This window comes from Loxodonta africana, chromosome 10 (assembly GCF_030014295.1).
Source record: "Loxodonta africana isolate mLoxAfr1 chromosome 10, mLoxAfr1.hap2, whole genome shotgun sequence".
Lineage (NCBI taxonomy): Eukaryota > Metazoa > Chordata > Mammalia > Proboscidea > Elephantidae > Loxodonta > Loxodonta africana.
Genome location: NC_087351.1, coordinates 47,516,496 through 47,532,672, shown reverse-complemented (window position 1 = coordinate 47,532,672; position 16,177 = coordinate 47,516,496). Strand labels below are relative to the sequence as shown.

General features: G+C 37.6%; 1 protein-coding gene across 7 annotated transcripts in view; it reads left to right on the top strand.

The window, feature by feature from the left end:
- Positions 1-16,177, top strand: part of RALGAPA1 (Ral GTPase activating protein catalytic subunit alpha 1) — a 258,926-nt gene that overhangs the window by 196,701 nt on the left and 46,048 nt on the right. For all 7 annotated transcript variants that reach the window (XM_064292405.1, XM_064292400.1, XM_023546116.2 and 4 more), the window contains one exon: positions 11,261-11,384. In XM_064292405.1, the coding sequence (XP_064148475.1) occupies positions 11,261-11,384 (124 nt within the window). The remainder of the gene's footprint in view (positions 1-11,260; positions 11,385-16,177) is intronic.

Below are 16,177 nucleotides of genomic sequence, written 5' to 3'. Positions count from 1 at the left end.
AAAGTTGGAAACAAAGAAAAAGGATCAGTAGTTGGAAAATGTGGCCTTGGTGATAGAAACAGTGCCGGAGATCGAATGATAGAATTTTGCAAGACCAACAACTTATTCATTGCAAATACCTTCTTTCACCAACATAAATGGTGACTATACACATGGACTTCGCCAGATGGAACACACAGAAATCAAATTGACTACATCCGTGGAAAGACCCACCCACTGCCGTCGAGTCGATTCCAACTCATAGCGACCCTATAGGACAGAGTAGAATTGCCCCATAGAGTTTCCAATGAGTGCCTGGTGGATTTGAACTGCCAGCCTCTTGGTTAACAGCTGTAGCACTTAACCACTACGCCACCAGGGTTTCCAGATGGAACACACAGAAATCAAATTGACTACATCTGTGGAAAGAGACCATGGAAAAGCTCAATATCATCAGTCAGAACAAGGCCAGGGGCCGACTGTGGAACAGACCATCAATTGCTCATATGCAAGTTCAAGCTGAAACTGAAGAAAATCAGAGCAAGTCCACGAGAGCCAAAATATGACCTTGAGTATATCACACCTGAATTTAGAGACCATCTCAAGAATAAATTTGATGCATCGAACACTAGTGACCGAAGACCAGACGAGTTGTGGAATGACATCAAGGACATCATCCATGAAAAAAGCAAGAGGTCACGGAAAAGACAGGAAAGAAAGAAAAGTCCAAGATGAATGTCAGAGAGACTCTGAAACTTGCTCTCAAACGTCAGTCAGCTAAAGCAAAAGGAAGAATTGAGGAAGTAAAAGAACTGAAGATTTCAAAGGGCCTCTCGAGAAGACAAAGTAAAGTATTATAATGACATGTGCAAAGAGCCGGAGGTGGAAAACCAAAAGGGAAGAACATGCTCGGCATTTCTCAGGCTAAAAGAACTGAAGAAAAAATTCAAGCCTCTAGTTGGAATAGTGAAGGATTCCATGGGGAAAATATTAAACGAAGCAGGAAGCATCAAAAGAAGATGGAAGGAATACACAGAGTCATTATATCGAAAGGAATTAGTCAATATTCAACCATTCCAAAACGTGGCATATGATCAGGAACTAATGGTACTGAAGGAAGAAGTCCAAGCTGCTCTGAAGGCACTGGTGAAAAACAAGGCACCAGGAATTGAAAGAATATCAATTGAGATGTTTTAACAAAGTGATGCAGCGCTGGAGGTGCTCACTCGTCTAGTCCAAGAAATATGGAAGACAGCTTCCTGGCCAACTGACTGGAAGAGATCCATATTTATGCCTATTCCCAAGAAAGGTGAGCCAACCGAATGTGGAAATTATAGAACAATATCATTAATACCACATGCAAGCAAAATTTTGCTGAAGAGCATTCAAAAATGGCTGTGGCAGTATATCAACAGGGAACTGCCAGAAATTCAGGCTGGATTCAGAAGAGGACGTGGAACCAGCAATATCATTGCTGATGTCAGATGGAGCCTGGCTGAAAGCAGAGAATACCAGAAGGATGTTTACCTGTGTTTTATTGACTGTGCACAGGCAATTGACTGTGTGGATCCTAACAAATTATGGATAACTTTGCAAAGAATGGGAATTGCAGAACACTTTATTGTGCTCCTGAGAACCTTTACATAGATCAAGAAGCAGTTGTTTGGACAGAGCAAGGGGATACTGATTGGTTTAAAGTCAGGAAAGGTGTGTATCAGAGTTGTGTTCTTTCACCATACCTATTTAATCTGTATGCTAAACAAATAATCTGAGAAGTTGGACTATATGAAGAAGAACGGGGCATCAGGATTGGAGGAAGACTCATTAACAACCTGCATTATGCAGATGACACAACCTTGCTTGCTGAAAGTGAAGAGGACTTGAAGCACTTACTAATGAAGATCAAAGACCACAGCCTTCAGTATGGATTGCACCTCAACATAAAGAAAACAAAAATCCTCACAACAGGACCAACGAGCAATATCATGATAAACGGAGAAAAGATTGAAGTTGTCAAGGATTTCATTTTACTTCAGTCGACGATCAACAGCCATGGAAGCAGCAGTCAAGAAATCAATAGATGCATTGCATTGGGCAAATGTACTGCAAAAGACCTCTTCAAAGTGTCGAAGAACAAAGATGTCACCCTGAAGACTAAGGTGCGCCTGACCCAAGCCATGGTATTTTCAATCACATCATATGCATGTGAAAGCTGGACAATGAATAAGGAAGACCGAAGAAGAGTTGATGCCTTTGAATTGTGGTGTTGGCGAAGAATATTGAATATACCATGGGCTGCCAAAAGAACAAATCTGTCTTGGAAGAAGTGTGGCCAGAATGCTTCTTAGAGGCAAGGATGGCGAGACTGCGTCTTACATACTTTGGACATGTTGTCAGGAGGGATCAGTCCCTGGAGAAGGACATCATGCTTGGCAGAGTACAGGGTCAGCAGAAAAGAAGAAGACCCTCAACGAGGTGGATTGACACAGTGGCTGCAACAATGAGCTCAAGCATAACAACGATTGTAAGGATGGCGCAGGACCGGGCAGTGTTTCGTTTTGTTGTGCATAGGGTCGCTATGAGTCGGAACCGGCTTGACGGCACCTAACAACAATAACAACAGTATACTTAGAATGGAATTGCTGGATAGTATGTTAACTGTATGTTTAACTTTTTGAGGACCTGCCTTACTTTTTCATTGTGACATCACTTTACTTACCCACCAGCAATGTATGAAGGTTTCGATTTCTCCACATCCTTGTCAACACTTGTTATTATCTGACTTTTTAATTCTAGCCATCCTGGTGTGTATAAAGTGGTATACCATTGTGGTATTGATTTGCATTTCCCTAGTGACTAATGATGTTGAGCATCTTTTCATGTGCTTATTGGGCATTTCTATATCTTTTTGGGGAGAAATTCCTATCCATATCTTTTGTGCGTTTTTAATTGCATTGTCTTTTTATTATTGATTTACATGAGTTTTTCATATTTTCTAGATACAAGTCCCTCATTAGATAAATAATTTGTAAATATTTTTTCCAGTTCTATAGGCTTTCTTTTCATTTCCATGATGGTGTCTTTCAGGGATTGAATTGTGACCCCGCCAAAATATGTGTCAACTTGTCTAGGCCACGATTCCCAGTGTTCTGTGGTTGTCTACCATTTTGTAATCTGTTATGATTATCCTGTGTGCTGTAAACCCTAACCTCTATGATGTTAATAAGGCAAGATTAGAGGCATTATGTTAATGAGGCAGGACTTAATCTACAGGATTAGGTTGTATCTTGAGTCAGTCTCTGAGATATAAAATGATAATCAAGCAGAGAGAAGGGAAACCTCATACCACCAAGAAAAAAGAGTAGGGAGTAAGCCCTTCATTTAGACCCAGGGTCCCTACTGTGAGAAGCTGCTAGATCAGGAGAAGATTGATGACAAGGACCTTTCCCCAGAACCATCAGGGAGAGAAAGCCTTCCCCTAGAATTGTGCCCTGAATTTGGACTTCTAGCCTCTTAAACTGTGAGAGAATAAATTTCTTTATTAAAGCCATCTACTTGTGGTGTTTCTGTTAATAGCAGCCCTAGATAACTAAGACAGTGGTGTCTGACCACAGCAGTTTTTAATTTTGATGAAGCATACTTTTTGGCTTGTGCTTATGTCACATTCTCAGAATCCATTGCCATATCCATGGTCATGAGGTTTGGCCCTATGATTCTAAGTGTTTTGTAGTTTTAGCTCTCACATTTAAATACTTAATTCATTTTTAGTTAGTTATTGTATATAGTGTAAGGTAAAGTTCCAAATTCATTATTATGTGTATGGCCATCCAGTTGTCCCAGTACTATTCTTTGCCCACTGGGCGGTCTATCGACCCTTGTTGAAATTAATTCACCACAGTCACGGGTTTACCTCTGGACTCTCAGTTCTGTTTCATTGACCTATCTGTCATTTTGCCAGTACTACACTGTTTTTATTTATTTTTTTTGCTCTGTAGTAAATTTTGAAATGAAGAAATGTGAGCCCTCCTACTTTGTTCTTCTTTTTCAAGATTTTTTTGGCTATTCTAGATCCCTTGTGATTCCTTATGAATGTTAAAATCAGTTTGTCAGTTTCTGCAAAGAAGTCAACTGGAATGCTGGTAGACATTGTGTCAAATTCTTAAATCGATTTAGGGAATATTGCCATCTTATCAATATTAAGTCTTACAACCTGTGAACATAGGATCTTTTCAAATTATTTAGATCTGTTTAAAATTTCTTTTAACTTTTTTTTTTAGTTTTCAGAGTATAATCCTTTTGGCTGCTTCTTCCAGAAATGAACATTAGTCATATTCTTCAGGATAACTAATCATTTTTAAACATACATTGGAGCCCTCGTGTTGCCATGGTTAAGAGCTCAGGCTGCTAACCAAAAGGTCAGCAGTTCAGATCTATCAGCTGCTCCTTGGAAATCCTACAGGGCAGTTCTACTCTGTCCTATAGGATTGCTTTGAGTTGAAATCAAGTTGACAGCAGTGGGTTTGGTTTTTTCTGGTTTGGCCTCATAGAAAGACTTGGGCAGTGTGTCCTCGTCTTCTACATTTGGAAGAACTTGTGAAGATATTAATTCTTCTTTAAATGTTTGGTGGGATTCACCTGTGAAGCCGCCTGGGCTTTTCTTTCTGGGTAGTTTTTTAATTACTAATTCAGTCTCTTTACTTGTTATCAATCTGTTCAGATTGTCTATTTCTTTTTGAGTCATTTTTGGAAGCCTGTGTCTTTATAGGATTTTGTCCATTTCATCTAAGTTATATAATTTATTGGCATACTGTTATTCACAGTATTCCTTTATAATTTTTTTCTTTTTTTTTGTAGAATCGATAGTGATACCACTTCATTTCTGATTGTAGTAATTTGAGTCTGCTCGCTTTTTCTTGGTCAGTCTTCTTAAAAGTGGCAAGTTAATTGATCTGTTCAAAGAACCAGCTTTTAGTTTCACGGATTTTCTCTGTTCTGTTTCTCTAATTTTCTCTCTATTATTTTCTTCCTTCTGTTTGCTTTGGATTTAGGTGTACTTCTTTTTCATTGTCTTAAGGTGAAAGTTTAGATTACTAATTTGTGATCGCTCCTCATTTTTAATATAGGCATTTATAGGTAAAAATTGCCCTCTAAGCACTGATGTAGCTTCTACAGGTTTTGGTGTATAGTGTCTTCATTTTCATTCATCTCAATATATTTTCTTTTGATTTCTTTTTGACCCATTGGTTATATAGCAGTATGTTGTTTAATTTGCATATATTCGTGAGTTTCCCATATTTCTTCATTATTGATACCTAATTTCATTCCATTGTGGCCAGAAAATATACTTTGTATGATTTCAGTCCTTTTAAATTTATCAAGGTTTGTTTCATGGTCTAGCATATGGTCTATCCTGGAGGTTGTTCCATGTGTTCCTGTGAAGAATGTATATCCTGTTATTGTTGGTGCAGCGTTCTACAGATGTCTGTTAGGTTAGTTTATAGTGTTGTTTAAGTCTTCCATTTCCTTGTTGATCTGCCTAGTAGTTTTGTCCATTATTGACAGTGGGGCATTGATGTCTGCAGGTAGTATTGTGGAATTGTCTATGTCCAACTTCACTTCTGTCAGTTTATGCTTCATGTATTTTGGTGCTCTGTTATTAGATGCATATATGTTTGTAATTTTCCTATCATCCTGGTAAATGGACTCTTTTCTAATGATGAATATTCTTATTTATTTCTAATAACATTTTGTTTTTAAGTCCATTTTGTTTGATATTAGTATAGCCACTTCAGCTGTCTTGGTTACTGTTTGCATGGTGTCTTTCCATCCTTAATTTTTCCATCCTTAATTTCGACTTTATTTGTGTCTTTGAATCTAAAGTATGTCTCAGGTAGACAGCATATGATTGGATTTTTTTGGTATGTCATCATGCAAAACTCTGTCTTTTGATTGGAGAGTTTAGTCGATTTACATTTAAAGTAATTACTGATAAGGTAAGAGTTACATCTGCCATTTTGCTATCTGTGTTTTATAGATCTCATGTCTTTTTGTTCCTCTGTACCTTGTTTATTGATTTTGTTTTCATAGTGTATTTCTTAATGTGATATTTCAGCCTTTAATGAGTTTTTCATTGTTTTTGAGTTATCTTCTTGTGGTGTTCCTAGGGCTTAAACGTATATCATAATTTACTAGAATCTGGTATAGATTTACACTGACTTAGTTCCAGTGAAATATAGAAACTGTACTCCTATATAGCTCCATTCTTTTTCTCCCTTTTTTTGCCATCATTTATAGATATATTACATTTAAATGTGTTTTAGCCCAACAATGCATTTTTATGTTACAGTTTATTATATATAATAATTACTTTATATAATCTTATGTCTTTTAATGAAGCTGAGAGAAGACAGCAGAACATGTATATTTTTAGAGTTACCTTGTTTACCTTTTCTGGTGTATTTCATGCCTTCCTGTAGATTTGAGTTATCATCTGGTATCATTTCCTTACCCTAATATAGCTCTGGAGCCCTGGTGGTGTAGCGGTTAAGAGTTCGGCTGCTAAACAAAAGGTTGGCAGTTCGAATCCACCAGCCACTCCTTGGAAACTCTATGGGACAGTTCCACTCTCTCCTATAGGGTTGCTGTGAATCAGAATCAACTCGACAGCAATGGGTAATATAGCTTTGTTCCCACTTGCCTCTTTTGTGCCTTTATTGTCAAATATATTGCCTTTCTATATTGTCATAGGCCCAACAGTACAAATACATAAGTATTCTTTTATGCAGTTCCTTTTTAAGTCAGTTGACAAAAAGAAATATGCAATTATACTGTTTTGTAATTACCTATTAGTCATCTTCTTTGTGTTCCACCTGGCGAGGTCCATGTGTATAGTTGCCATTTATGTTGGTGAAAGAGGGTATCTGCAATGAAGAAGTCATTGGTCTTGCAAAATTCTATCATTCAATCTCTGCGATGTTTCTATCACCAAGGCCACATTTTCCAACTACTGATCCTTCTTTGTCCCCAACTTTCGCATTATAATCACCAGTAATTATCAGTGCATCTTGATTACATGTTTGATCAATTTCAGACTGCAGCAGCTGGTAAAACTCTTCTATTTCTTCATCTTTGGCCCTAGTGGTTGGTGCATAAATTTGAATAATAGTCGTATTAACTTGTCTTCCTTGTAGGTGTATGGATATTACCCTATCACTGACAGAGTTGTACTTCAGGATAGATCTTGAAATGGTTTTTTTGACGGTGAATGCAACACCATTTCTCTTCAAGTTGCCATTCCCAGCAGAGTAGACGGTTGATTCTCTGATTCAGAATGGCCAATACCAGTCCATTTCAGCTCACTAATGCCTAGGATATCGATGTTTATGTATTCCATTTCATTTTTGACGATTTCCAGTCTTCCTAGATTCATACTTCGTACATTCCAGGTTCTGATTATTAATGGATATTTGCAGCTGTTTCTTCTCATTTTGAGTCATGCCACATCAGCACATGAAGGTCCTGAAGGCTTTACTCCATCCACATCATTAAGGTCAGCTCTGCTTTGAGGAGGCAGCTCTTCCTCAGTCATCTTTTGAGTGCCTTCCAATCTGGGGGGCTCATCTTCCAGCACTATATCAGACAGTGTTCCACAGCTATTCATAAGGTTTTCTCTGGGTAATGCTTTTGAGAAGTAGACTGCCGGGTCCTTCTTCCTAGTCTGTCTTAGTCTGTCAGCTCAGTAGAAACCTGTCCTCCATAGGTGACCCTGCTGGTATACGAATACAGAAATCATATTGACCACATCTGCGGAAAGAGATGATGGAAAAGTTCAGTATCAGTCAGAACAAGGCCAGGGGCCGACTGTGTAACAGACCATCAATTGCTCATATGCAAGTTCAAGCTGAAACTGAAGAAAATCAGAGCAAGTCTACGAAAGCCAAAATATGACCTTGAGTATATCCCACCTGAATTTAGAGACCATCTCAAGAATAGATTTGATGCACTGGACACTAGTGACTGAAGACCAGATGAGTTGTGGAATGACATCAAAGACATCATCCATGAAGAAAGCAAGAGGTCACTGAAAAGACAGGAAAGAAAGAAAAGTCCAAGATAGAATGCAGAGGAGACTCTGAAACTTGCTCTTGAGCATCGAGCAGCTAAAGCAAAAGGAAGAATTGATGAAGTAAAAGAACTGAACAGATTTCAACAGGCGGCTCAAGAAGACAAAGTGAAATATTATGATGACATGCGCAAAGCCCTGAAGACGGAAAACCAAAAGAGAAGAACACACTTGGCGTTTCTCAAGCTGAAAGAACTGAAGAAAAAATTTTAGCCTCGAGCTGCAATAGTGAAGGATTCTGTGAGAAAAATATTAAACGATGCAGGAAACATCAAAAGAAGATGGAAGGAATACACAAAGTCATTATACCAAAAAGAATTAGTTGATGTTCAGCCACTTCAAGAGGTAGCATATGATCAGGAACCAATGGTACTGAAGAAAGAAGTCCAAGCTGCTCTGAAGGCATTGGCAAAAAACAAGGCTCCAGGAATTGATGGAGTATCACTTGAGATGTTTCAACAAAGAGATGCAGCACTGGAGGTGCTCACTCATCTATGCCAAGAAATATGGAAGACAGCTTCCTGGCCAACTGACTGGAAGAGATCCATATTTATGCCTGTTCCCAAGAAAGGTGATCCAGCCGAATGTGGAAATTATAGCACAATATCATTAATATCACACGCAAGCTAAATTTTGCTGAAGATCATTCAAAACGGCTGCAGCAGTGTATCGACAGGGAACTGCCAGAAATTCAGGCTGGTTTCAGAAGAGGATGTGAAACCAGGAATATCATTGCTGACGTCAGGTGGATCATGGCTGAAAGCAGAGAATACCAGGAGAATGCTTACCTGTGTTTTATTGACTATGCAAAGGCATTTAGCTGTGTGGATCATAACAAATTATGGACAACATTGCGAAGAGTGGGAATTCCAGAACACTTAATTGTGCTCGTGAGGAACCTTTACATAGATCAAGAAGCAGTTGTTTGGACAGAACAAGGGGATGCTGATTGGTTTAAAGTCAGGAAAGGTGTGCGTCAGGGTTGTACTCTTTCCCCATATCTATTCAGTCTGTATGCTGAGCAAATAATCAGAGAAGCTGGACCTTAGGAAGAAGAACGAGGCATCAGGATTAGAGGAAGACTCATTAACAACCTGCGTTATGCAGATGACACAACCTTCCTTGCTGAAAGAGATAAGAAGTTGAAGCATCTACTAATGAAGATCAAAGACCACAGTTGGACCAATGAGCAACATCATGATAAATGGAGAAAAGATTGAAGTTGTCAAGGATTTCATTTTACTTGGATCCACAGTCAACAGCCATGGAAGCAGCAGTCAAGAAATGAAAAGACGCTTTGCAGTGGGTAAATCTGCTGCAAAAGACCTCTTCAAAGTGTTGAAGATCAAAGATGTCACCATGAAGACTAAGGTGTGCCTGAACCAGACTATGATATTTTCAGTCGCGTCATATGCATGTGAAAGCTGGACAATGAATAAGGAAGACTGAAGAAGAATTGACGCCTTTGAATTGTGGTATTGGCAAACAGTGTTGAATGTACCATGGACTGCCAAAAGAAGGGACAAATCTGTCTTAGAAGAAGTACAAACAGAATGCTCCTTCTAAGCAAGGATGGTGAGACTGCGTCTTATATACTTTGAACATGTTGTCAGGAGGAATTAGTCCCTAGAGAAGGACATCATGCTTGGCAGAGTACAGGGTCAGTGGAAAAGAGGAAGCCTCACATCACATGCAACAATGAGCTCAAACGTAACAATTCTAAGGATGGTGCAGAGCTGGGCAATGTTTCGTTCTGTTGTGTATAGAGTCACCATGAGTCGGAACCAACTTGACGGCACCTAACGACAACAACATTATTAATGATCTTTACCAGCAATGCATTCGCTCTCTTTTTGTTTTTCTTGCAATGTCTTTATTTCACTTTCATTTTAAAAAAACAGTTTCTTTGAATATAGAATTCTTGGTTGTCTAGGAAGAATTTTGAATATGTCATCACACTGGCTTCTGGCCTCCGTTGTTTCTTACGAGAAGTCAACTTTTAATCTTATTAGGATTTCCTTGTACGTGATCAATTATTTTTCTGTTACTTCTTCCCAAATTTTCTCTGTCTCCATCTTTTAACAGTTGACTATGATCTGTCTGGGTGTGGGTCTCTTTATTTTACTTTTATTGTACCTGGAGTGAGATGAGATTATTGGGTGTGTTGATTAATGTTTTAAATCAAATGTGGAAAGTTTACAGCCATTATTTCTTTTATTTATTTATGCTTCTTTCTTTCTCCTCTAGTTCTCCCATTATACGTATGTTGGTGCACTTAATGATGTCTCATTTTCTCTTAGGTTCTGTTCATTTTTCTTCATTCTTTTTTCTTCTGTTCTTCAGATTGTGTAACTTCTGTTGACCAATCTTCAAAGTCACTGATTCTTCTCCCAATTCAAATCTATTGTTAGTCCTTCTAATAAATTTTTTGTTTCAGTTTTTTTATCTCAGTTTTTTTGTTTGCTTTTTTCTTGTTTGTTGGTGTTTGTTTTAATTTTTGTGTGATACAGTAGTGAAAACATTACTCTGGTTGTAGTATTTGTAAGTCCATGGTTTGTTGTATCAATCTAGATCACATATAGTGTGTCCTAATTAGTTTGGAAAGCCAAATTTCGTACAAGAAATTTGATTTTATGAACTGTCTTTAATTTCAGAAAGAACTAAAAAGTAAAATGTCTAAGAACTTAGCAGTTACTCCATATAGTCCTATAATGTTGGTACATGTATTTCTTCTTCTATATTTTAAGTATCTTAAAGGAGTGGATCATTTGTCACTCACTTGTGTACATCTACTTAGTTCTGAAACACAGTCCCTTTTACTACAGTTCACAGCAGGTGACTTCTTAAATGTTTTATACATTCATACCTATGTGTGCTTCCTGATACCTACCTTCACCCAGCTCAGATAGTAACTTTTTTAAGTTTCTCTCTCCCCAGTCAGAAGTAATCATGCCTTTCTTCTATTGCAAAGTCATTTTTGTAGCTTTTGTAATTTTTGACTTATATTTATGTAACTTGTCCATCTCGCTCCATTGATTATAAAATCTAAGTATTTTTCATCTTTTAATTGCCACATACATTGTACTTAGTATTTAATTACCAGATGATTGAATGGATAAATGAATGAATAAATGAATTATGTAATCTTTTGTTTTACAGCCGAGAGACACACAAGATTGCAGTGTTTTATGTTGCTGAAGGACAAGAAGACAAACACTCCATTCTCACTAATAGAGGAGGAAGTCAAGCATATGAGGATTTTGTAGCTGGTCTTGGTTGGGAGGTATTGATTTTAAGTTATACCAAGTATCATTTCAGTTCTGTTTTAGAGAAGAAAGTTATTTTTCTTTCTTCTTTCTACCTTATTTTAGAAGCGTTATTTTAGGAGAGACAACTTAATAATGGGTTTGCTACTGTTTCTGCTTCACATCACATCTCATTGACAAAGATAATAGTGGTTGGAACGTATGAAAGAGTAAAATGGCAGTGAGCACTAAACTCACAGATTTAGAAGATCTGGGTTTTCCTTGCAGCTATGACCTATAGAGTAGTGGTCTTCCAACTAAGATATGAATACCTTAGGGCTACACAAAGGCTTTTCAGGGATTTTGGGGCCGTGCTTCGTTTTGGCAAAATTAGTTTCCAGATCCTCAACCTCCTACAGTCCTTGCCTCTCATCCCAAATCTTAGATTGCCCCAGAGGGGTTTGGCACCAAAAAAAGAGGTTTGCTCCTGAGAGAGTCCCTTGACAGCAAATCAAGGAATAGAACACATAATATTGTTGAGATAGCAATACCCCAAACTAATCTACTAATTCAGTGCAATCCATATCAGAATCCCAGTTGACTTTTTAGAAGTTGACAAGGTGATTCTAAAATGCATATGGAATTGCAAGAGATCTCTAACAGCCAAAATAATCTTTTAAAAGAAAGACTCATACTTCTCAATTTCAAAACTTAATACAAAGCAACAGTAATCAAGACACTGTGGCACTGGCAGAAGGACAGACATAAAAGTTAATGAAATAGAATTAAGAGTCCAGAAATAAACCCATGATTGTAGTCAAGTGATTTTTGACAAGGGTGTCAAGACTATTCACTGGGTAAAGAACTTTGTTTTCAGTACATCATGCTGGGACAACAGGATAGCTTCATGAAAAAAATGAAGACCCTTACTTCATACAATATACATAAATTAAGTCAAAATGTATCAAAAACCTAAATGTAAGCTACAGCTATAAAAGTCTTAGAACAAACATAGAAGTAAACCTTCATGACTTGGATTTGGCAATGGATTCTTGGAATATGACACCATAAGCATAAGCAACAAAGGAAAAAAATTAGATAAATTAAATTTCATCAAAATTAAAGACGTTTGTGCTTCAAAGGATACTATCAACAAAGTGGGAAGACAGTCCACACAATTGGAGAAAATAATTGCAAATCATGCATATGATAAGGAATTTGTAATATAAAAAGAACTTACTCAATTCTATAATAAGACCAAAACCAATAAGCAAACCCATTGCCATCAAGTCGATCCTGACTCACAGTGACCCTGTAAGGAGAGAGTAGAACTGCCCCCATAGGGTTTCCAAGGTTGGTGGATTCAAACTGACAACCTTTTGGTTAGCAGCCAAGTTCATAAGCACAACACCACCAGGGCTCCAATAAAAAGACATAAAACGCATTTAAAAAGTGGGCAAAGGCTCTGAATGGGACTGTCTCCAAAAAACATATATAAATGGATAATAAACATATGAAAAGATGCTCAACATCATTAGTCATCAGGGAAATGTAAATCAAAACTACGATGAGATGCCGCTTCGCAACCACTAACCAAAAAAAAAAAAAAACCTATTGTCATCAAGTTGATTCCGACTCATAGCAACCCTATAGGACAGAGTAGAACAGCCCTTTAGGGTTTCCAAAGAGTAGCTGGTGAATTTGAACTGCTAACCTTTTGGTTTGTAGCAGAAGGCGTAACCACAGCTCCACCAGAGCTCCTCACATACACTAGGAAGGCTAAAATTAAAATGTCAGATAACAGGTGTAGGCTAGGATGTGGGGAAATTGGAATCCTTATGCGTTGCTGTTAGGAGTACAAAATGATAACAGCTGTTGTGGAAAACAGTGTGGTGGTTCTTCAAAAAACTAAAAATAGAACTACCATTTAAAAAAAAAAAAAAGCCAAACTCAGTGCAGTCGAGTTGATTCCAACTCATAGCGACCCTATAGGACAGAGTAGAACTGCCCCATAGCGTTTCCAAGGAGCGCCTGGCGGATTCAAACTGCCAACCCTTTGCTTAGCAGCCATAGCACTTAACCACTACACCACCAGGGTTTCCAGAGCTACCATATGATACAGTAATTCCATTCCTAGGTATATGCCCAAAAGATGTGAAAGCAGAGACTCAAAAAGAGACTTGTACACCAGTGTTCGTTGCAGCACTATTCACAATAGCCCAAAAGCAGAAATAACCTAAATTCCCATCAACAGATGAATGGAGAAACAAATTGTGGTACATACATAAAATGGAATACCATTCAGACAGTAGGTGAAAGGAATCTTGATACGTATAATACAGCATGAATGGAGCACAAAGACATTATGCTGAGTGAAATAAGCCAACCACAAAAGGACAAATACTGTATGACCTCACTTACAGCAAAAGACAAGAAAAGGCAAATGTATAGAGACTGAAGTTTATTAGAGTTACCAGGGGCAGGAGGAAGGGAGAAAGGAGGGTTAACGGTGATGGAAAATCACATTGATTAAGGGTAGGGTGGCACAACTGATTATTGTAATTACTGTCAATAAATTGTACACCTGTAAAAAGTTGAATTGGCAAAAGTTGTGTGATAAATATATTTACAACAGTGACAAAAAAAGAGTAGCTGCTTATATACAACTAAACAGCTCATGGGATTAAATTCCTTGGGTTGGAGGTTTAGGGTTATGGTTTCATGGGATATCCCAGTTAATTGGGCTTATTAATAATGTGTTCAGTGCAACAGAGGAAAAAGGACAGTCAGGAAATAGGAGGAGAATATGGAATGTGCGGCTAATTGCCTTCATGAACAACTACCTCCATTGCCTTGAGACAAGAACTGGGTGGTGCCTGGCTACCATTACTGAACATTTGGACCAAAGAGTCTGTAGAAGAAGCCTAATCAAAGGGGAGAAAATGCAGAATAGAATTTTGAATTCTCATGGAGTCCAGACTTTCTGGAGCCATGGAGGCTGGATGAACCCCTGAAACTATTGCCTTAAAACTTTTAACTTAATTGCCTGTAAATCTTAAACCAAAAATAACCCCTAAAATCATCTTACAACTGAACAGTAGTTTAGCTTAACTCGTAAAAAAAAAAAAGGTCTGCGTTGAGCATGATGCTCTCTTAAGAACTGTCTGTATGGGATCAAACTGACAACAGCAACCCCAAAGATTAGATGGAAACCTTAGGGTGCACTGAGTTTATGTTAATGAAGGAGGACCAACTCAGAAAAGGAAGGTAAGAATAGTTACACAACTCAAAAAATGTAATCGACGTCACTAAATTGAACTTCTGAATTGGTGCATGTTTTGCTGTGTATATTCTCAGCAACAACAACGAAATATCTAAAATTTAAGAAAAAAAATAGTGATTACCAAGTGTTAGAGAGTGTTTACAGCAAAGGAGCACTAAACTGAGACTTTCTCCTTACATAATCAGAGACTTGAAAGAAAATTTCCTAGAGAATAAATAACTTACTAAAAACTCAAAAAACTACACTGAGACACCATTTTTTACATATAGATTAGCAAAGAACATAAGGTTTGATAATAGAATATGTTTGAGAGGATATGAGGGAAACAGGCAGTCTTATACATTGTTGGTGCAATCTATGAAAGCGATTTGGTAGTTTGTTTCAAAGTTACAAGTGCACATGCCCTTTGACTTACAGCTCCACTTCTGACAATTGTGGACATGTGTTCAGTGATATTCACTGCAGCACTGAGTTTAATAGCAAGAGCGGAAACAGCCTAAATATCCTCCAAGTAGGGGGCTAATTAAATTCTTGCATATCCATAAAATGGACTTCTGTGTAGTCATGAAACTAAAAACATGAGGAAGTTCTTTAGTTACTAATACAGAATGTTTTCCAAGATACATTAAGTATAAAAAACGGTGTGCAAGCATTGTATGTATATCTCATATATATATATAGTCTTAGGCTGGGTTCTCTAGAGGAGCAATACCATCTCAAGAAAATGGCTCATGCAGTTGTGAAGGCTGGCAAGTCCCAGATTCTTGGAGGCTTCTCCTGACTCACATGGTTGCGGGGACCGACAAACTCAAAATTGGGAAGTCAGGTGGAATCACACTGTAAAAACCAGAGGCCAGAGGATGAAGAGTCAGTTGTAGAATCCAGAGGGAGCTTTGCCAGAACATCCATATATATATATAGGATGCATGCCACACTCCCAAGAAAACAGAATGGTTTTCAACTGGTTAGCTGCTCACAGCAGATCACAAAATAGAGCATGATTACATAATATCTAACAAACCACTGAGAATCGTGGCCTAGCCAAGTTGACACATAACCTTAACCATCACATGTATGCATGTAAATGTGAATATACTTAAACACAAACACATATAAGAATTTAATGGTGCAGGCATAGAATATTGTTGAAGGATTACGTAAGAAATAGCTTTCTGGGAAGCAGAACTGAGTAGCTGGAAGAAAGAAGTTATGGAAAGGAGAATTTTCATGGTATCCCCATTTGTACCTTTTGAATTTTTAATTATGTAAATGTATTACTTAGTGAAAAAATAAATTTAAAAATATATGAAAGATTTAGACAATGTAATAGTAATGGCATTAAAACTAATCTGTCATTCTGATCAGCCATTAGTAACTGATACTGATATTTCAGACATGTTCTGTTTACACTGTGCAGGGACTTGTTTTATAATTCTTCATTCTATCAGATATTTACATTTTATTATTTTAAAGTATATGCATAAGTGGTTTTCTTTCAGTGGAGAGATTATAGGCGATTTGTAAATTTTCTTTCTTTTTCTTTTCCTA